Source organism: Pongo pygmaeus, chromosome 13 (genome assembly GCF_028885625.2).
Source record: "Pongo pygmaeus isolate AG05252 chromosome 13, NHGRI_mPonPyg2-v2.0_pri, whole genome shotgun sequence".
NCBI lineage: Eukaryota > Metazoa > Chordata > Mammalia > Primates > Hominidae > Pongo > Pongo pygmaeus.
In genome coordinates, this window is record NC_072386.2 from 58792028 (window position 1) to 58814455 (window position 22428).

The 22428-nt window shown below is 44.4% G+C and overlaps 1 protein-coding gene across 10 annotated transcripts in view; it reads left to right on the forward strand.

The window, feature by feature from the left end:
• TJP2 (tight junction protein 2) overlaps window positions 1–22428 on the forward strand; it is a 160442-nt gene that overhangs the window by 71485 nt on the left and 66529 nt on the right. Inside the window, exon 1 of one of the 10 annotated variants that reach the window (XM_063649587.1) lies at window positions 1400–1416. The exons of 5 other annotated variants lie outside the window; for them this stretch is intronic. Coding sequence is in view for 4 of the 5 variants with exons in the window: in XM_054501558.2 (XP_054357533.1) it covers window positions 9892–9951 (60 nt within the window). In the remaining variant the exon portion in view is untranslated. Of the gene's footprint in view, window positions 1–1399; window positions 1417–9581; window positions 9952–16555; window positions 16573–22428 lie in introns of those variants that run through there. 4 more of the 10 variants (XM_054501558.2, XM_054501555.2, XM_054501548.2 and 1 more) reach the window with 4 other exon arrangements.

Below are 22428 nucleotides of genomic sequence, written 5' to 3' on the forward strand. Positions count from 1 at the left end.
TTATTATTATTATTATACTTTAGGTTTTATGGTACATGTGCCCAATGTGCAGTTAGTTACATATGTATACATGTGCCATGCTGGTGCACTGCACCCACCAACTCGTCATCTAGCATTAGGTATATCTCCCAATGTTATCCCTCCCCCCTCCCCCCCCTTTTTAATATTTCATAGGAAGAGTTTCACAAACTTGATTCCCCAGCATTGCTTGGATAAAACTCACTTTAGTTGCTGTGAGAGCAAAAATTATCTTGCATTCTGTTAAAAGAAGCTAAAAGGAAAGCAACAATAACAGCCACACCTCTCCTCCCACCCCATGCAATTGTTTTACTGGGTAGAGGCAAAGAATAGAGGGGCCGGAAAGCCGGGAAGTGAATGGGCTTTGAATCTGACAGACCTGGGCTTGGATTTTTTTTTCTTTTTTTTGAGACGGAGTCTTGCTCTGTTGCCCAGGCTGGAGTGTAGTGGCACAATCTCGGCTCACTGCAACCTCCGCCTCCCAGGTTCCAGTGATTCTCCTGCCTCAGCCTCCCGAGTAGCTGGGATTGCAGGCGCCCATCACTACGCCTGGCTAATTTTTATATTTTTAGTAGAGACGGGGTTTCACCATGTTGGCCAGGCTGGTCTTGAACTCCTGGCCTCAAGTGATCCGCCTGCCTTGGCCTCCCCAAAGTGCTGGGATTATAGGCTTGAGCCACGGTGCCTGGTTGGATTCTTTCTTTTTTTGAGACAGGGTCTCACTCTGTCACTGAGGCTGGAGGGCAGTGGCACAATCACGGCTCACTGCAGACTCAACCTCTTGGACTCAAGTGATCCTTCTGCCTCAGCCTCCTGAGTAGCTGGGACTTCAGGTGTGTGCCATCACGCTGGCTCATTTACTTTTATTATTTTTATTTTTTGTAGAGACAGGGTCTTCCTATTTTGCCTAGGCTGGTCTTGAACTCCTGGGCTCATGCGATCCTCCCACCTTGGTCTTCCAAAGTGCTAGGATTACAGGTGTGGCCACCATGCCCGGTGGGTTTGGATTCCATCTGCTTGAGGATGACCTTGGGCAAACTGCTTTCTCTGAAGCATAGTTTCTTCACGTATAAAGCAGGGACAATAATACTGACTATATAGTCACTACATTGAATTACTTAGTGTAGTATATGAAAAGCTCTTGGCACATAATATGCATTTAGTCAATCATTGTTTATCAGAGTTTCTGTTTCTGTTTGTTTGTTTCTCAGTGGAGGGCTAACAAGGGGTCTCTATCCCCGAAAAAGAGAGTGTGGCTTTCATATATTCTCCAGTGTAAACAGCAGTAAAATAGTAAAAGCTGTCATACTTTGGAGCACCTTGGAGTGCCTCTGAGGACCCAGGGTGTCCTGCCAGGAAGAAGTGCTCCTCCATGTTGCAAAGCACACTCTCCAGCAGGTATGTCTAAACTAGAACGTGTGCCATAGGATGCTTCTTGGCTTTCCAGGAGTGGATCTGGGTTACGCTCCGCCTCAGCCCCAAGCGGAGCACCACCGTGGCCTCTGCCCACCAGCCTGAGCATATCCAGATGAGCCCTATAAGTCACCTAGGAGTCTGCATGTGGTCAGCCTAGACTACAGTCATCTCCTTCCAACCCACGACTCTCCCCAAACACCAGTCTAGGGCACCCCAGCTTCTTAATCCATTCAGGTCATAGCTGACTCTGAATTGCACAGCTACTCCTTTTTTATTTTTTTTGAGGCAGGGTCTTGCTCTGGCACCCAGGCTGGAGTGCAGTGGTACGATCTCGGCTAGGCAGCCTCTGCTTTCCAGGCTCAAGCCATCCTCTTGCTTCAGCCTCCCAAGTAGCTGGGACTACAGGCGTGCACCACCAGGCCCAGCTAAGTTTTTTGTAGAGATCAGGTCTTGCTGTGTTGCCCAAGGCTGGTCTTGAACTCCTGGGCTCAAACAATCCTCCCATCTTGGCCTCCCAAAGTGCTGGGATTACAGGCGTGAGCCATCTGCCTAACCTTATTTACCGTTTTTAATTAAAACAACACAGTGCCAGGCACCGTGGCTCATGCCTGTAATCACAGCACTTTGGGAGACCAAGGTAGGAGGATAGTTAGAAGCCAGGAGTTTGAGGCCAGCCTGTGCAACATAGCAAGACCTCATCTCTACTAAAAATAATTTTTTTTCCCGAGTAATTGGGATTACAGGCGTGCGCCACCATGACTGGCTAAGTTTTGTATTTTTAGTAGAGACGGGGTTTCACCTTGTTGGCCAGGCTGGTCTTGAATTCTTGGCCTCAAGTGATCTGCCTGCCTCCCAAAGTGCTGGGATTACAGGTGTGAGCCACCGTGCCCAGCCTTAAAAATATATTTTTTTAAAAATTAGCCAGGCCTGGTGGCGTGGGCCTGTAGTCCCAGCTACTTGGGGGGCTGAGGTGGAAGGACTGCTTGAGCCCAGGAGTTGGAGGTTGCTGTGAGCTATGATTGTGTCACTGCACTCCAGCCTGGGCTAGAGTGAGACCTTTTCTGAAAAATAAATAAAATAGGCTGGGTGCAGTAGCTCACGCCCATAATCCTAGCACTTTGGGAGGCCAAGATGGGAGACTCACTTGAGGTCAGGAGTTTGAAAACAGCCTGGCCAACATGTTGAAACCCCGTCTCTATGAAAAAAAAAACCCAGAAAAATTAGCTGGGCGTGGTGGCACATGCTTGTAATCCCAGTTTGGGAGGCTGAGGCAGGATAATTGCTTGAACTCAGGAGACGGAGGTTGCAGTGAGCCTAGATCATGCCACTGCACCCCAGCCTGGACGACAGCAAGACTGTCTCCAAAAAAAAAAAAAAAAGAAAAAAGAACATAAAAATAATACTGTAGTAGGATCTCATTTTTGTAAACATTTTTCATTTCTTGATAGTCATCCGTGTGGTCTTATGTCTGTATATATGTCTGGAATGCTCACCTAATGTCAAAAATAGGTATTAGGACTTTAGTTTTTAAATTTCTTTGTGCTCTTCTGAACTCCTTAGATGCTTTATAATGAGCACCTTATTCTTGCAAAACTCAGTGGTCTAAAAAATTAACAAAAATGAAAATAGTTTTTAGTAACTATAGAACAATGTAAATAGCCTTACACCTTAAGTTACTTGCTTTACTAAATAGAAGAATGTCTACCTGGCCTGGTGTGGTGGCTCACGTCTGTAATCCCAGCACTTTGGGAGGCCGGGAGGCTGAAGCAGGCAGATCAATTGAGGCCAGGAGTTCAAGACCAGCTTGGCCAACGTGGTGAAACTCCACCTCTACTAAAAATACAAAAATTAGCCGGGCATGGTGGCACATGCCTGTAATCCCAGCTACTTGGGAGGCTAAGGCACGAGAATTGCTTGGACCTGGGAGGCAGAGGTTGCGGTGAGCCAAGATTGCACCACCGCACTCCAGCCTGGGCTACAGAACGAGAGTCTGTCAAAAAAAAAAAAAGAAGAAGAAGAATGTCTGCGTAAAAATTTGTTCTGTTCTTTGAGATACTAGAAACGTAGATACCAACATATTGGGTTTAATGGCAAAAACCACAATTACTGTTGCACCAACCTAAAATAATTGAAAAGTGGCAACTTAGAGCAGCTTTGTTCTTTCTACATAATATCAAGATGTGGGAACAATCCTGAAGACAGGTAGTCTGAAAATTACTTATGAGTGATCCACAGAATGTTTCTAAAGGAAAAGCAAGAATCTTCAGTTGCCCAAAAGATGGAGGAGGCCTGAGAGTTCTTACAGTGGTTTAGAATGTGTTCCTCTGTGCTGGAAGATAGCTTGAAAATACTTTGCTGTCTTTGTAATCTTTACACATCTATGATTGCTATAAAGTCGGCTTTGTTCTCTATTTCTAGAACCATCATATATTGGAATGAGGAGCATCTCAATTCACAGGTCTATTATTTCTTGGGGGTGGGTGTCAGAGGGCATATGGCATTAGAAGCAGCTCTGTGTACAACTGAAAACAGTCTTGTAGCTATTTAGGATCTGGGAAGTGTACAAGTTAACTACCCCCACCCCCAAAAAAGAAAAAAGAAGAGGACTTTAACAAACTTTGAAAGTGATCATGAGGGCCGGATGCGGTGGCTCATGCCTGTAATCCCAGCGCTTTGGGAGGCCGAGGCAGGTGGATCACCTGAGGTCAGGAGATTGAGACCATCCTGGCCAACACGGTGAAACCCCATCTCTACTAAAAATACAAAAATTAGCCAGGTGTGGTGGTGGGCGCCTGTAGTCCCAACTACTTGGGAGGCTGAGGCAGGAGAATCGCTCGAACCCGGGAGGCAGAGGTTGCAGTGAGCTAAGACTGCGCCATTGCGCATTGCAATCCAGCCTGAGCAACAAGCGCGAAACTCTGTCTCAAAAAAAAAAGAAAGTAATATATAATAACTAAAAGTGAAAGCATAAGGGGGCAAGCAGAACGTTAGATGCCGCTCTCCTGGAGGTAATCACGGGGGCCATTGAGTGGGGTGATTATTGTGGGAGGAAGCCTGCAGGTGAACCGGGTGGTAATTGTTAACTGGTGTTTGGACCGAGGAAGATGGGTGGAGCCAGGAGAGGAGATGAGGCTACCTGGAAGTGGGGGCGGGGACGGGGGAGGACACAAGGCCTTTACTGAAAAAACATCAGGTTTTTTCTGGCGGAGTTTTAGCTTCTGGCGGAGTTTTAGCTGCTGCCTCAGCACTTTAGTCACCTCTGCAGTTAAGCAATTCTCCTGACAAGCAATGTGTTTACATATCTTTGTCTTCAACACACTGTGAGCAGGCTCCCTTTTATAAATTGTCATTATCTTCTCTATAGCTCCCCCAGGGTATATGGTAGGCATTCAAGAAAGGTTTGTTAAAGGAGAGTTACGATTCCAGTCTACTTTACAGTGTACACGTTAACTAAATTTTTTGGTGAACCTATAAACTTTTCTTTTTTTTGGGGGGGCGGGGGGACGGAGTTTCACTTTTGTCGCCCAGGCTGGAGTGCAGTGGCGTGATCTCGGCTTACTGAAACCTCCACCTCCCGAGTTCAAGTGATTCTCCTGCCTCAGTCTCCCAAGTAGCTGGGACTACAGGCGCCTGCTACCACACCTAGCTATTTTTTTTTGTATTTTTAGTAGAGACGGGGTTTCACCATGTTAGTCAGGATGGTCTAGAACTCCTGATCTCAGTTGATCCACCCACCTCGGCCTCCCAAAGTGCTGGGATTACAGGTGTGAGCCACCGTGCCCAGCTGAACCTGTAAATTTTTCAATGTTAGTTTTCTTTGCTCCCCGTTGATGATACTTTATAACCATATCGCAGATATATACATATATATATACACACACACATATGTGTTTCTCAAGAATCTCCACATTCTTGAGAAAATATGACTAAAAGGCATTTAGTTTATCTCATTAAGGTCTTCTGACCAACTTATTTCTTATTTTTTGAGACAGTGTCTCTCTCTCTGTCACCTAGGCTGCAGTGTAGCGGTGCAGTCATAGCTTACTGCAGCCTCAAACTCCTGGGCTCAAGCAATCCTCTCCCCTCAGTCCTCGAGTAGCTGGGACTACAAGCACATGCTACCATGCCCAGGCAATTTTATTTTATTATTATTTTTTGTAGAGACAGAGTCTCACTATGTTGTCCAGGCTGGACTCAAATCCCTAGGCTCAAGCAATCCTCCCATCTAGCCTCCCAAAGTGCTGGGATTACAAGCATGAGCCCCTGCACCCAGCTGACCAACCTATTTCAGAGACCTTATATATTGTAATATACGCTGAAAAGTGTTGAAAAAAATTGTCCATTGCACAAACAATAACTAAATTTAAAAAGAAAAATATATGCACAAGCCTGTCTTTTCATGAAGTCATTTTTTTGCATACTTTCCAGTTCTTTTTTTTATAATTTTATCATTATCATCATACATTAGATGTAATTTGTGTTTTTTTGTTGATAATTATAGCATTATCATTCTCGTTGTATAGACTTCCTTATTACAATTTTAAATGATGGTCTGCTATGCCAATTATGTTGATTTACTGTAATTTAATAGCCCAGCCCACCATCATTGGACATTGGTGGTTTCCATTGTTCATTATTAGATATAGGCATATAGCGAAGTGCTGCCTCACACCTAGTCATCCACTGTAATCTAACCTCCAGTCCTATCTTTCCATTGAAACAGCTCTGGCCAAGATAAGCAGTGGTCCTCCACTTAATGAACATCATCAGTTCTTACCTTAATTGACCTCCTCGAAATTCCATGTTGTTGGCCTCTCCCTCTTTCCTGAAGTTTGTTCTTTCCTTGGCTTTTTGGACACTCTCCTCCAGAGGCGTTTTCTTTCCTTTCTGGCAGCTCCTCTTTGGTTTCTGTTCCGGCGACTCAAGTCTGCCCCCTAAATATTGGCATTCCCAGAGATGAGTCCTGTCCTTAGTCCTCTCTTGGCTTAATCTACATCACGTCTTTGAATGTGGGATTGTCCCCTCCCAAGACTTCAGCCTTTATGATACATTGATGATACCCAAATCACTCCCAAAACTCTCTACTCAAATACTCATCAGTGCCTAGCACATAGGAGACACTTGATACATATTTGTTAAATTATTGAACATCTTCACCTGGATGACCCTTAGCACTTGAAAATCAGTCTGTAACTAAACTCATCATCCTTCTTCAAGCTCCTCCCAAGATCTGCTCCCACTCCTGTGTTCTGTTTTGATAAAAGCCACCGTCATCTCCTTTAAGTAAGCCAGAAACCTGAGAGTCAGCGTAGGCTCACTTCCCTCTCGCGTCTCCCCATATCTAGTCAGGCAGTCATCCAACCTGCTGATCTACTTCCTTAGTTTCTCTAGAATCTGGCTCCCTTTTGTCTAACACTGCCTAACTTCATAGCCACGTCATCTCTCACCTGCATTCCCACAAAAATGCATTTTTTGCTGGTCTTGTCATTCTCACTAACATTCTCCTCCCCCCAACCCCTGTCCCCACAAACTGTCAAATCCATCTTTATACTTGCCTGGGCAACTTCACCTCCTGCCACCTCAAGAGTAAGCCTGCTGTCTCTTCCTTCCTTCCTTCTCTCTGTGTTATTTATTCCCCTTATCTGGAAGGCTTTTTTTCTTCTTTGTGTCTTAAAAACTCATTCCGACATCTCCTTTAGAATGCATAAGCAACCCCCTCTCTGGAAAGCCTTCCCTAACTCTCTCCTGCTAGACAACTCTGAGCCTGCCAGGAATCTCAGTACTTACACAGTTTATCATTACTTGTTGATCGTCTACTGCAATAGACTGAGTTTCCTAAGGCAGTATCCTGAGTATTTTATCAAGGAGTTGACAGAGGTGTTCAGTAAGTACCTGTTGAGTAGAAGATTTTTTTTTTTTTTTTTTTTGAGACGGAATCTCGCTCTGTCACCAGGCTGGAGTGCAGTGGTGCAATCTTGTCTCACTGTAACCTCCGCCTCCTGGGTTCAAGCGATTCTCCTGCCTCAGCCTCCTGAATAGCTGGGACTACAGGCGTGCGCCACCACGCCCAGCTAATTTTTGTTATTTTTAGTAGAGACGGGGTCTCACCATGTTGGCCAAGATGGTCTTGATTTCTTGACCTCGCAATCTGTCCGCCTCGGCCTCCCAAAGTGCTGGGATTACAGGCATGAGCCACCATGCCCTGCCGAGTAGAAGTTCTTTGGACAAACACATTCTAGGAGTGGGGTTAAAATGTGCAAACCCACATGTGAAGAAGATGACTAATAAATTGCTTCTCCAAAGAGTTGTATTGATTTACACTGCCACCAGCAAAAAAGCCAGTATATCAACTGAACCATGTTTCTAACAACCATTTACTGAATGCTTATCATCTGTCAGGTGTTGTGCCAGAAGAATGGAGTTTCTGTCTATAAATATTTCATCATTTCGAGTAGTGCAGTCCAACAGAACTTTCTGCAGTGATGGAAATATTCTATATTTGCACTGTCCAATAGGGTAGCTATTAGCCACGTGGCTTCTGAGCCCTTGAAATGAGACAAGTGTGACTGAGGAACTGAATTTGTCATTTCCTCTAATTTTAGTTAATCTACATGTAAATGTAAACACTCACTGGTGGCAAGTGGTCATCTTATTGAACAGTGCCGCTCTAGAGAGAAAAAAGGAAATCATTCAGTAGATGTAACTGCCACATTCTGGATTATTTAAATGTTAGGGGCTCTAAGCTCACATCACTAAGGTGTGGCCACCTCTCAGGTGCTATCATTTTTATTAGCACCACCTAATTTGGGAAATATTTTATTTTATTTTTTCCTTTTTTTGATTAAAACAATTTTTAAAAAATAGAGATGGGGTCTCACTATGTTGCCCAGACTGGTCTCAAACTCGTGGGCTCAAGTGATTCTCCCGCCTTGCCCTCCCAAAGTGCTGGGATTACAGGCATGAGCCACCGTGCCTCGCCAGATTTGGGAAACATTTTATAAATAGGTGCTTAGATCAGGAGAGCAACGCCTTACATCAGGAATACAACCAAAATGTCTAAGTCTGGAGACTGGAGGCAAAGTGGGAAACGTTACTCACAGTGCTTTTTATCCAGAGGCGTGAACTTAGTTACTCCAAAGGAGGCCAGAAGCATAACACTTCTGGAGAGGCATCTACTGGACTTGTTTTTCCACGAAACTGCTAGACTTGTTTTGATCAGGCAGGAAGTGAAGCAACTTTTCAGGGAGAGAGCCCAGCATCTGCATCTCCTCTGGGGCAGACCACACCTTTTACCTTCTACTTGTGAGCCTAGGTCGAGTTTTGCTTTCCAATTAAGGGAAAAGCAGGGCAGGCAAAACTATTCTTTTACAAGATGGTTTTTTAAGATTTCAAACCCAAGGTTATATCTTTAATCGGTACGTGTTTGGATTCTCCAAATTAATTTATATGCTCTTAAAGACACTTACTTCACTGCACAATTCTTTGCACATGGAGGACTTCGAAACGAATAAGCACACTGAGTTGCATTAGATGAATCCTGTCAGATAAGCACTTGTGACCTACCGGTAACCTTTTATAAGCTGATGATGGGAGAGGAGTTTCAATCTCTTTATTGGAGTTGTTGGAAATGTGCCAAAGAGATAACATGGAATATATTGTCCTGAAAAGTCCTGTTTTAATATTTAATACGAACATCTTATACTCTCGGAATTCGGGTAGGCAGTTGTTGGGCTGAGAAATGTGGGGTACAAGGCCGTGTATGTGTTGGTTGGCCGGGCAGGCCTCTAGACAGGACCTAAAACTTTGAGGTTTTCCCAGTTAGACTCTTCGTAGGAGAACTGAAGCTGCCTGTGTGAGGCCCTGCGAACCTCGCCGAAAAGTCTTCCTACAGGATGCCCCCGCGACCTCACCGGGGAAACACCGCGGACAGTCGGGCCAGCTGCGCCCGGAGCTCACTCCAGGTCTCCAAACTTGCAGCGCTTCCCAGAGCGCGCGCGCTGGGAGCGGGACCTGCTTGCTCCAGTGCACGCCGCGGAGCGAACCATCGGGCTGGCGGGGGTGGAGGGGTGCAGGCGTGGGGGCTGCGGGCCGCTCGGGCCTTGGGCTTCTCCTGCCGCCGCCTCCCGCCTCTGGCCAGGAGTCGCGCGTGACGCGGTTCGCCGCGGGAGCCTCGGAGGCGCGGCGCCGGCCGTTCCCCGGCAGGCTCGTGGGTGGTAGCGGCCAATTTGAGAGTTTCCCGGGCCAGGCGGCCGGCGCGGAGGCGCAACGCTCGGGTCGGGGGCGGGCCGACGCCGCTGCCGCCGCGGGAGGAGGGACAAAGGCGTGGGTCCCCGCGGGTCGGCACCCCGGCGGCTGGGGCTGCGGGTCAGAGCACTGTCCAGTGGTGCCCAGGAGGAGTAGGAGCAGGAGCAGAAGCGGGGCCCGGAGCTGCGCGCCTACGCGGGACCTGCATCCGAGATGCCGGTGCGAGGAGACCGCGGGTTTCCGCCCCGGCGGGAGCTGTCAGGTTGGCTCCGAGTAAGTGCCTCCTTGCGCCGCGCGGTTGGGAGGAGGGTCGTGAGCGTGAGCGTGGGAGCGCTGGGGGCTCTGCTCGCGTGCTGCTCTGAAGTTGTTCCCCGATGTGCCGTACGAAGCTGGGATTCTCCCACCCGGCCGTGGGACGCAGGGGACGGGTAGGTTTCACCGTCCGGGCTGATGGCTCATGGCCTCCGGGGCTCCTGGAACCTTTACTCGGAAGTCACTTGGGCTGGAGATTAAGGCGCGAGTAGGGGACACTGTCTTGAACCCGGTGTCCTGGATTTCTGCTGGCTTGGAGGCATCTCGTGTCTGTTGTGTCGCTTGCATATCTTTGTGTTTTCCTTCTCTATTTCAAACCACACTCGGTATTGATGCAGTTACAGGCTTGTGTACGTGAGAGAAACTGAAAACTCATCACAGAGCCGAATCCCTTTTCCTTGTCAATCAGCTGCATCTGTAATATAAGTAAAAGTTTTTTTTTTTTTTTTTCTCCAGTAGGGAATGGGGATGGAGATTTGGAAGGACCCATAAAAGAGTGTGATGAATGCTTTGTATTCTGGAACTATGCTACCTGTCACCAGTTCCTTTTATTTTATGTCTTCATTTGTCAAGTTTCTGCTTTTAGACGGTAGTTTAAGTAATCAGGGGTTTCTACCACAGAGTTTTAACATTCTTGAAATGTGGACAAACTTGGGAGTGAGTGCTCCCGCGCTTAGTAATGGAATACAGCTTCGTACCTCTAGTTCAGCTTCAGTTCTTAGGCTAGGCTGCTTTTCTGGCAGCTGTCTGGCCTGAGTAATGATGGTTGTGGTTTCCCTGAAGTTCCCAGCGGAGAGTCATCCCATGATAGAAACTGCCTTGCGCTCCTCACTCCCGCTCTCAGCCCGGGGAATCCCAGCGGGGAGGAGGGAGGCCGTTTTCTTCAGCTCCCCAGGTGGTCTGTGCTGGGTGTGCTGACGGTCCTCTTCGGACTTGCCAGCAGAATTCAGAAAGAGATGTAATTTTCTGAGAGCGCACACCTGGGCAGGAGATCGCTTGAAGTGAGAAATTCGTAGTGGTAAATGTATTTGTAGCAAAGTACCACTGCATATCCTGCTTGAGAGAGTGAAATTTGATTATTCGGTAAGTTTTCATGAACAACTCCACTTCAGTGTGGGGATTACGCAGATGGGCAAGAGCGTGCCACGGCTCTGTCACACAGTCCCGTTGGGAAAGCCTGCAAGTCATTAAGAATCCGATGAGTGCCATTTAGAAATATGGACAGGGTACTGGAGCTTCCTCACTGTGGGCAGATGGCAGAAGCGGAGGTGCTTTACTAAAGCAGCGGTGGCTTTTGAGGTGTTTCTTGTGGTTTTTCAGAGCTACTTCTGCAGTGGGGCCACTTTAGTTCTTTTCAGAGCTACTTCTACAGATTGATGAAGGGGAACTTTCCCCCCTTGAAATGCTGCTGTAACTTTTTCAGTACCATCCAGCTATTATAATACTGAATGAGGCGCTACTCCTGCCAGTCACTGGGGGGGATACAAAGATGAACAAGATTCAATTTCTGCATTTAGGAGTCTAGTGGACTTGAAACTGTTAGACTTTACTCTGCAGTCTCTGTCGGGATTCCTGAGACTGAGCGAGGGAATGTATGATGCCGATGGACACTCTGCAATACAGAAATTTAGCAAAGAGTGGGATTGGTCCTATATGCATTCCCTTCAGGGATTCTTGCTGGGAATAAAGGGCATTTGAACAGATACCTCACCGAGCAAGCCATTATAGAAAATGGGGCCAGTAATGCTCCCACCTCACCGGGCTGAGTGAGGTCTGAATGAAATGACGTAGAGTACAAGGCATGTGGTGGATGCTAAGTAAATGGTAGCTAGTAATATGAACCAAATGGGTGCTGAAAACTCTTAAGTGCTGGGTCCTGGGTTGATAAAGGAGGTGAGATCTAAAGATACAAGTAGGAGGTGCCAGGTAGGTGTCCAGGAAAAAACTGAAAGAGTTGTTGTTCACACTCTGTTGAAAGGCCTTGAAGGCCATAACGAAGCTTTGGGTGAGGAGAAGTCATAGAAATCCCTCATGTATTAAATGACGACTTTCCCTACAAAAGAAGCGAACCAGTTTCCCAGTAAACATCCCACCCTGTAACTATTTTTGAGGCATTCATAGGCTTAAGACCAATGAATTTTTACATCACCCCCGGGGGAATTGCATTTGCAATGACTTCTGCCTACATTTAACTTTTGATCTAGTTCTTTGTACACTGACAAAAGTTCACAGCCAACCATTTCTCTTCAGGACAAGTGTGAGAACTTTCTGCATACTGCTGAAGGCAAGGGAGATTTTGAGGTTAGCAAGGTTTTCTCTCCTTAAGAAGGTTATCTTTTTATGAGACACAAGTTCTTGAAACTAGGCGGGGCCACTTTAGTCCTGTGTACAATAATATGTGTGGTAATATAAATAGTAATTTAAAAAGTCATGCAGACTTGGTTGGGGAGAGGCATGAAGTGTGGGGTGTGGTGGGGGCGGGGTGAAGCAGTAGAAGGGTTCACAATCACTGCTGAAACTTTCAACATATTCTACCAACAATGTGAGCCACCAGGGAATTCCTTGCCTCATCTCTAGAACGAATCCCATTAAGCAGTTGTGGCTACAGATGAATTTATCTAGGTTGAGAGCTGATTCCCAATAACATGCCTCATTGATTTGACTCTAAGTAGTAATCAGGGGCCCAACAGTTGTTGGACCAACCAGCCTTGATTTTCCAGAGAAGGTGATTTGGTATATGGTAGTGTCTGAGGGTGAGATTGCCCCAGATGGGAGTGGAGGGAAGCAGAACAGTTTTCTCTGGTGTTTTACTGAGTTTGTGTCTTGATCCTAAATCCAAGGGTTAGGGTCAGAAACATAGACTCAGAGGTTAGATTTAACACCCATTTAGTGGGTTAAACAAATCAATGGTTATGTGAACTTTGTTAAGGTTTAAAAAACTATTTAGGGCCTATTTCATCCTCATAGGAACTTTTGCAATCAGCCTTTTTAGTAGATGCCCATATAGAAAGTGAATTTGGGAGGGTCTAAGTTGGTATTACTATTAAACTTTTTGAAAAGACTATGTGATAGCAATGGGAAAAAAAATTCAGGCATAGAAATCCAATATGCAGTATTGCAATAGCTAGTTTTAATTTTATTTTTGTTTTTGTTTTTTTTTGGAGATGGAGTCCTGCTCTGTTGCCCAGGCTGGAGTGTGGTGGCGAGGTCTTGGCTCACTGCAACCTCTGCCTCCTGGGTTCAAGCGGTTCTCCTGTTTCAGCCTTCGAAGTAGCTGGGATTACAGAAGTGAGTCACCGTGCCCGGCCACTAGTTTTAATTTTGGATGGTACCTAGGAAAGCAGTTGAGCTAGTATGCTGCATACATTGTAGTGTGAGAGGCAGAGTTCCAAGTTGGAGAGTGTCTGCTTCCAGTTTTTCCATCTGATTAGGAAAAGCACTTGTTAGAACTGGATGACTGACAGCTAGAGCCCCAGAAGACCTGCGCAAGCTGGGGCAATGGCTACCCATAACAGTGACGGTTCCATTCTGTTTTTTAAAGGGATTCGTGTCTCTATCATCCAGCTGGCCATTAAACAACCAAAGCTTCATCATCCTAGATAACCTGTGAGCTCTCAGAGGAGACAGAGTAAGGACTGTCATACCCCCAAAATACCTAATCATTTAATAAAGCATTTTCTCTACCTTTTATGCTATCCCCAAAACAGTGCTTTCCAAAGTCTGGTATACAGACAGACTTACAGGTGGTGCAGAGAGATAAATATTCTATTTTTCAGTTATGATGCATGAATATTATATGTTAGGAATAAAAACAGAAAACCAGCTACCACATCCATTTATTTCATGGATAGATTGCTTAGAATGAGGCAAAAATAAATATTAAGTAAAGCAGTGAGTTTGCTTTAAGAAAAATTATCAACTCTGGGAATGAGTAATATGAGGCTAAGGCAAAAATGGTAAAGCTAGCCCTTGACATCTGAGGTGTGCATAATACTGCTTAAAATATGAGTGTGGTGCTTACTTATAGAGAGCCTGGTATACCTCGACCATGCCTTCAAGAAAGTCAAACACAGAATGGCCCAGAATAGCCAGGAAAGTTGAATTTGTCTTAAGCGTGTCTTAAGTGTGTGCATCCTGCTCTTATCCACTCAGATCTCTTAGATGTGGTTGCAGACAGTGTATTTGTAGAGCTAGCTGTTTGTTTTAATGTCTGGCCCAATTCTCATTCCTTCCTCTGCTTCCACAAGCCATTCTGCAGTTTTCAAAGGTCTGTTGGTATGACATTTTTGATATGATAGAGTGATAGGGGAGGAAGTATTTTGGCACTGATGAAGGACAGCACTCTATTATCAAGTGTCTCTTGCTCATGATTCATTGCCGAAGAATGTGGACAGCCAAACAGCCTCACCTGTAAATGCATTTAATTTCTCGAAGTCTTTCAGAAGAATGCCAACTGGATGAGTTGTTTTTTTCTTTTTTTCTTCTTATTTTTTTTTAATATGAAGCTTGTATTGGTCTGTAAAATAGGCTTTAACAAGGATTTTCTTAGGAACAGGAAGCCTTGAGGTAGAAAACAAGTATCCCTGTTTTGACCTAGAGAGATGCATGCTCATGGCAAGCGAATGAATCAAGGAGAAGAGAAAATACTGTTTCAGTAGACTCTCTAGTGATGTGTGTGTTCACACCATTTATGAGAAATCCTAAGCTTTCAATTAGTAACTTGTACTTTAGTCATTTAAAATCAGCACAGATATTTGTTTAGTGCCTCTGCCAGATGGTTAAAGTTAAATCAGGTTTTTTAACCTGAACAACCTAATGTAGCTTTCCTTAACCATTTACACACCATTGCATATTGTAGACCATAGTCAGATACATTTTGTTATAATGCATGTTTATTTTACCTTTTAGCTCAATTCGAATATCAGTGGTTTTGGTTTCTATTTTGTTTCTCTTCCTACAGTTACTGTATGGGGGTGCAGTAACAGCAGTGGTGGTGAAAGTAGATTTCTTTTCCTTTTTTTTTTTTTTGAGATGGAGTCTCGCTCTGTCGCCCAGGCTGGAATGCAGTGGCGCAATCTTGGCTCACTGCAAGCTCCACCTCCCGGGTTCACGCCATTCTCCTGCCTCAGCCTCCCGAGTAGCTGGGACTACAGGCGCCTGCCACCACGCCTGGCTAATTTTTTGTATTTTTAGTAGAGCCGGGGTTTCACTGTGTTAGCCAGGATGGTCTTGATCTCCTGACCTCAAGGTCCACCCGCCTCGGCCTCCCAAAGTGCTGGGATTAGAGGTGTGAGCCACTGCGCCTGGCTGAAAGTGAATTTCTTAATGGATCTTCCATGAATCAAATATTTGTGTTTAGGAAGTTAGGCTGACCAAAAGATTTCAAATCATACCTTTAATCATGGCAAAGATCTTATGTCACATTCTTGAGTACACATGTTTACTAAATTTTACGTATATGTGTATGTGAACATGGACTTCAGAATTAATTAGTGTGGTAATTATTATTTCTATTGTAGACTTTAATCAGCCGTATTAAATATATGCATTATGTTCACAGAGAAAACATGGTATCTTTGGAAACTTTATAGTATGCCCTATATTATAGATACCCTATATAACTATGGGACTAAACACACGAGTTAGTGACAAGTCAGGCATTTGGAGGGAATGTTTGTAACCCATTGTGGGAGAGAGTTATTAGAATAGTTATTCTTACTGGTAGGTAACAGTTATGACTGTAATGAACAGAACGTGACTAAAATCCAGTTATGCCTTTGCCATCGTATTAAAAGCTTTGATGGAGATGCGAGAACATTGCAGATACTTTGGATTTTGTCACTTGAGTTGAAGGTAAACAGAGAAGACAGTGCTTTCTAGTCATCAGTAGGAATTAATGAACTCTTCCAGGACATGTAGCTTCAAGGACCTTCTAGGTTCTTTTGAGGGGAAAATAATGTTCCACTTGGAGCCATTTTTTCCATTTGTTGAGAGTCATTTGTTTTCAGAGTATTAAAGGAAGTGTTCCGAGTTCTAGGTTGTGTTTCTTTGATGCCTTCTAAAGCCGAGCACACCTGAGACCCTGGGTGGAGCTCTACAATGGGAACAGGAGGAGTAAGTAATGTGGGCTTCGAGAGACAATCATTCCACTCTCAGTCCTTGGAAGACGGTTCCTAGGTATATATGGCAAAGCAGATGAAATTATTTGAGGGAATTAATTAGCAAAACTAAACATTTCTGTTTTTGGAAGGAATGAATCATTTGGAAGGAACTTCCTGGTGAGCTCAGTTTTAGCAGGCTGGTTTCTCCCTTACCCTTCTGCAGTCTGGCTGAATCAGTTGTGTTCTTGCCTGTGATTGGTGAGGATGCACATGCTAGTATTTATTCTAGCCCTTATCACTTCCCATCAGCCCTGAGCCCCTCCCTGGTCTGAGTCATCTTGGTAACCCCAGAAGCTAACAGAGCACCAACACATCCACTAAACATTGGACTGACTTGATTTGGGGCAGGCTTGTTGTATAAGCTAGTAGGAATAAGAGACTAATTGAGAAATTAGGACAGTGGATTCCTGACATTTATATGGTGAGTAGATGATCGTTTGTTAGAATTGCGAATTTCATCCAGAAAATTTTGTCCAAAAAAAATTACAGAATTTCATCCAGACCATTTTTGTAACGGCGTGGAAGCAGCATCAGCTGCACCACTGATTAGCTGGGTGGCTTTTGCTGTCTTGTGACTCTAGTTTTCAATTTCTCTCTCTTTTTTTTTTTCGAGATGGAGTCTAGCCCTGTCGCTGAGGCTGGAGTGCAATGGCCCGATCTCAGCTCACTGCAACATCTGCCTCCCAGGTTCAAGCGATTCTCCTGCCTCAGCCTCCCAAGTAGCTGGGATTACAGGCATGCGCCACCATGCCTTGCTAATTGTTTGTATCTTTAGTAGAGACGGGGTTTCACCATGTTGGCCAGGCTGGTGTTGAACTCCTGACCTCGTGATCCACCTGCCTTGGCCTCCCGAAGTGCTGGGATTACAGGCATGAGCCACCGTGCCTGGCCTAGTTCTCAGTTTCTTTATCAGAAAATGAGTAGTTACAGTTGATCGTCTCAAAGTCTTTTGTGCTTAAGATTCTGAGGGTTTTGAAGTTTGAGTATAAAGCCTAGAGAACATTCTAAATTATTTCTATTGGTTCTTATCATCTTAAAATGTTTTTGTGCTCCTTAAACTACGTTTGTGTTTGTTTGCTTTCTTTCTTCCTTTTTTTTTTTTCTCTCTGAAAAGCATTTTTTAAAAGACAAACAGAGCCCAAGAGTGGCTGGTAGTTGTTTCGCTCATGAAGTGATGGAAAGATCTATTATTCAGTTGCAGCTTAAATTATGTACCAGCACCGCATGTGCTGGATTCGCTTCCTTACTTTGCAGCCTAAGCCGGCAACTGCAACCATCTTGCAGAGCTTCTTGAGAATCCTTCTTTCTCTTCCTCTTCCTCTCCACCCCCATGGACTTCTTCCCGGGCCTCATTGCCTGTGACATACGCTTGGAAGGAGGGACAGGCCTGCAGCTGGGAGCCCTTTCTTATTTGTTCTTCACAAATGTGTTGAAGATGAGCCTACTGGTCACTACTGCAAAAAAACACATTGTTCACTGGTGTAAAATCACTGCTGTCATCTGAGTTTCAGCATAACTTCAGGCATGTTGGAGTTTTTCAACCTTACCTCAGGCAGAGCACTTTGCTTTCCTTGGGCCGGTCTGTTTAGTGTCTGGGTGAGTTTTAAGAGGGGAGAGAGATTGTGGCATCTTAGACACTCACTGAAATTTTCCAGAAATGGAACTGGAAACATTTGTGCGTTTCCTTCTGGTGTTATTGTTAAAGACTAAAAACAAGGGCAAGTGGCAACACATTGAAATGAAGAGGCCCCAAGTTTGCGACACATTGAAAGGAAGAGGCCCCAAGTTCATTTTGAGCCTAAATTGAATTTTAATCAAAGGTCTGGGAGAAATATTTAGTCTACTTATACTATTTAAGTGCATAGTTTGGCAGATGACTTTGGGCAGTGAAGGATCTGGAAGAGGCAGAAAAGGTAGACTCAATTTGCCAGACTTAGAGCTAAAAAAATTTGCCTGATATGTTTCCATGAAGAAAGTTTTCCTGTAGAAGCAGTGGCATGTCCTCTGTTACAAGTCTATTTCTTGATAATGAAGTTTTTTCTGTATTATCAATTTCATTGACGTTATATATATTATATGTGTGTATATATATGTATATACACACACACACACAAATCTCAAGTAGAGAGCTTGATGAATTTTTTTTTTTTTTTGAGATGGAGTTTCACTCTTGTTGCCCAGGCTGAAGTGCAGTGGTGCCATCTCGGCTCACCACAACCTGCGCCCTCCGGGTTCAAGCGATTCTCCAGCCTCAGCCTCCTGAGTAGCTGGGACTACAGGTGCATGCCACCATGGCTGCCTAATTTTTTTTTTTTTTTTTTTTTTTTTTTTTAGTAGAGACAAGGTTTCTCCATGTTGGTCGGGCTGGTCTTGAACTCCTGATCTTGGGTGACCCGCCTGCCTCAGCCTCCCAAAGTGCTGGAATTACAGGTGTGAGCCACTGTGCCTGGTCAATGAATTTTATTTATTGTGGTAAAGTACACATAGCATTAAGTGTACCATTTTAACCATTTTAAAGTATAAAATTCAATGGCATTTAATACACTCACAGTATTTTGTAAACACCATCATCACTCTCTAGTTCCAGAGGTGGATGAATTTTTACATGAATGTATTCACCTGCATAATTACCACCTAGATTAAAAACCAGAATTTTCCATTGCTCTGGAAAGTTCTCTCTTGCCACTTTTCCAATGATTACCACAGCTACCTAAAAGGGAACTTCCCTTCTGACTTCTCTCACCGTGGAACACTTTTGCTTGAACTTGGGAGAGGACCCATGTATAAATAAAATCAACATTTTATGTCTGCCATCTTTCACTCAACCTAACCTCTGTGAAATTCATCCATATTTGTTGCGTGAGATTCAGTAGTTCTTTTTTGCCGCTGAGTCATATTCCATTTATATGCATCTGTCACATTTGGCTTATCTCTTCTGTTGATAGGTATTTGGGTCATTTTCAGTGTTTTTCCTATTATGAATAAAGCTGCCATGAAAAGCACCTACACATTGCCTTGTGGACATGTGCACCCGTTTCTCTTGTGTGAATTCCTAGGACCATAGGTTAGGGATTTTTAAAAAAACTTATTTTAAATTAAAAAAATGCTTTTTGAGACAGTCTCACTCTGTCACCCAGGCTGGAGTGCAGTGGCGTGATCTCAGCTCATTGCGACCTGTGCCTCCCAGGTTCAAATGATTCTCCTGCCTCAGCCTCCCAAGTAGCTGGGATTACAGGCATGCGCCACTACACCTAGCTAATTTTTGTATTTTTAGTAGAGACAGGTTTCTCTTCAACTCCTGAGTTCAAGCAGTCTGCCCACCTTGGCCTCCCAAAATGCTGGGATTATAAGCGTGAGCCACCACACCCAGCCAGGTTATGGATGTTTAACTTTGATTCTTTACTTCTGAAGTCAGATAAACCTGGGTGTGAATTCTTTTGTTCTGCCACTTGCTTGCTTGACCTTGAGCAATTTACCTTTTTCTCATGTTCGGTTTTCTCAGCTGTAAAATGGGCCTACCCTATCAGTCATGGTTCAGTCAAGAAGACATGTCATTCTAGCTATTTCAAGTAGAAGGGGATTCAATACAGAGTATTAGTTGCCTTCAGAACAAAGAAAAGGCGAGATGCGCAAAAAATGGAAGCCCACCGCTGGCTTTCTGATTTGCCGCAAAAAAAGTTAGAAAGCTGCTGCCACCCAGAGCAGACCCAGAAGGTCTTGACCTTCCACCTTCTCAGCCTCTCCAGCCTTGAGGCTGGTGAAAGGGCAGGGAATCTGGACATGCTGTAAAGCTCATGTCTGAGGAATCCAACTTTTGCCTGCTACTGCTGCTGTCTGTAGGAAGAAGAAAAACAAACGGCTTCTGCTTTCCTTCATCCTTCCAGATCTCAAACACGTGTACCTCGCTGGTAGAACCCTGTTGGCAAGAGAGTTGGGGGATCTCTGGTAGAAACAGAAACTCAGTGCCAGCAAAGAAGAAATGGCATAGATGCCACCTGGGGTTGCTTTGAGGTGCTCAGTAAATGGCAGTGGTTATAATTTATTATTTTCATCATTATTCCTCAAGAACTGCTGCTGCAGTTCAGACTGATTTCTCTCTCTCTCTCTTTTTTTTTTGAGACGGGCTTGCTCTGTCACCCAGGCTGGAGTGCAGTGGTGCTGTCACAGCTCACTGCAGCCTCGACTTCCCTGGCTCAAGTGATCCTCTCACCTCAGCCTCTTGATTAGCTGGAACCACAGGCATGCGCCACCACACCTGGCTAATTTTTAACTCTTTTGTAGAGATGAGGTCTGTCTGTGTTGCCCAGGCGGGCTTTGAACTCCTGGGCTCAAGCGATCCTCCTACCTCGGCCTCCGGAAGTGCTAGGATTATAGGCGTGAGTCACCACGCTTGGGCACCAGACTGATTTCTTTTTTTTTTTTTTTGAGACAGAGTCTTGCTCTGTTGCCCAGGCTGGAATGCAGTGGCGCAATCTCAGCTCACTGCAAGCTCTGCCTCCTGGGTTCAAGCAATTCTCCTGCCTCAGCCTCCCAAGTAGCTGGGATTACAGGCGGGTGCCACCACACCCGGCTAATTTGTGTATTTTTAGTAGAGGCAGGGTTTCACCATGTTGGCCAGGCTGGTCTCGAACTCCTGGCCTCAGGTGATCTGCCTGCCTTGGCCTCCCAAAGTGCTGGGATTATAGGCGTGAGCCACCGTGTCCGGCCCAGACTGATTTCTGTAACGCATGTTCATTCTTTTCACTTTATAGTCACGTGGATGCCACTGTAAGAGCTCCCTGCCACATAAGGTGTTGTTTTTCTGGAAGGGCCTTCCAGATTCTGCATCTATTGCTCTGTGATTCTAGGTACTTTTCTAAAAGCTTGAGAAATTAGTTTTCAAGCCTGTAAGTTAATGTAGAGCTGAAAGGTGACTTAATTCTAAGAGCTGCTGCTTTAATGTATAATTTTATGGAACCTAATGAGTGTTTTCTTTTCAAAGTCATTCCACTTTATTAGTAATAAAATAAAAGATAATATATAAATCTGGCTGATAGATGGGGTTACTTTTTTCCCTGTCTTTAGCTTCCTTTGTCTTTTGATAAATGAGATGGAAGATTTTTATCATATTTTGTACCTCAGATCTCTCGCGGAGGGAACACTGTAGTCTACCAAAACAGTTGGCAGAAGTGTCTGTCCTATTATGAGCTTATTTTATGAAACATGAGCTATAATGTAGTGCTTTTTTTTTTTTTTTTTTTTTTTTTTTTTTCTGAGACGGAGTCTCGCTTACGCCTGGCTAATTTTTTGTATTTTTTAGTAGAGATGGGGTTTCACCGTGTTAGCCAGGATGGCCTCGATCTACTGACCTCATGATCCATCTGCCTTGGCCTCCGAAAGTGCTGGGATTACAGGCATGAGCCGCCGTGCCCGGCCAATGTAGTGCTTTTAAGATATTTAAAAATCTTGAATCAATGTTGGCAACAGCCTGTCTGTAATGATGTCACACGTGGAAAGAACCGAGTTTTTCTTAACTTTAGAATGTGAATTTTTTCCTCCTTCAAATACTTTTTCCTATAACCAAGACCTATTTTACTTTCCAGGGACCCTGCTATTACTGCCCTAAGGTAATTTGCTAGAAACGGAGTGGTCAAGATGTATTGATTAACGTTTTAGGCTTACTTCTGTAGTACTACTTCTGAAGGCTCCTTGCAGAGAAATTTGAAGTGATAAGGAAAGCAAATATTCGAAGTGGAAAGATAAGTATAACCAGTGACTATTTCAGCCACTGGTTTAGCAGTTCAAGTGAGCTGGCTGTTTGTAAAGCTTGCTTAGTAAATGAATGTGCTAGAAATATATTGACAGAATTTGGTTTTATCTCTTTTTCTCCAGACTTTTAGTCAGCCAGGGCTAACAATGGATGTCCAAACAGTTTACAGTGGCTGATATACAATGCACAAAGGGCTTCATTGTTTGGAGACTGGAAAATAGAGCCAGAGGGGAGCTTCTTATGGGCATTGACCTAATTCACTCCTTTTGGCAAAAATGCTTGGTTTTAAATCAATATACGTATTTCTGACCCAAATATCTATAAATATTTCAGCTAGTAGTGTTACAGCTGGAGGAAGGGACCCGTGGTGTTGCTTTGTGTATTTTTATAAAGTACAGCCTTTATTTTGATTTGACAATATTCTTTAGAAATAAATTGTCAAGTGAACTAATATTCCACAAAAGTTAGAGAAAGTTAAGAGAGGCAGCTGAAATTCCATCAGTTTCCTCCTTAGTCCCTGGAACCTCC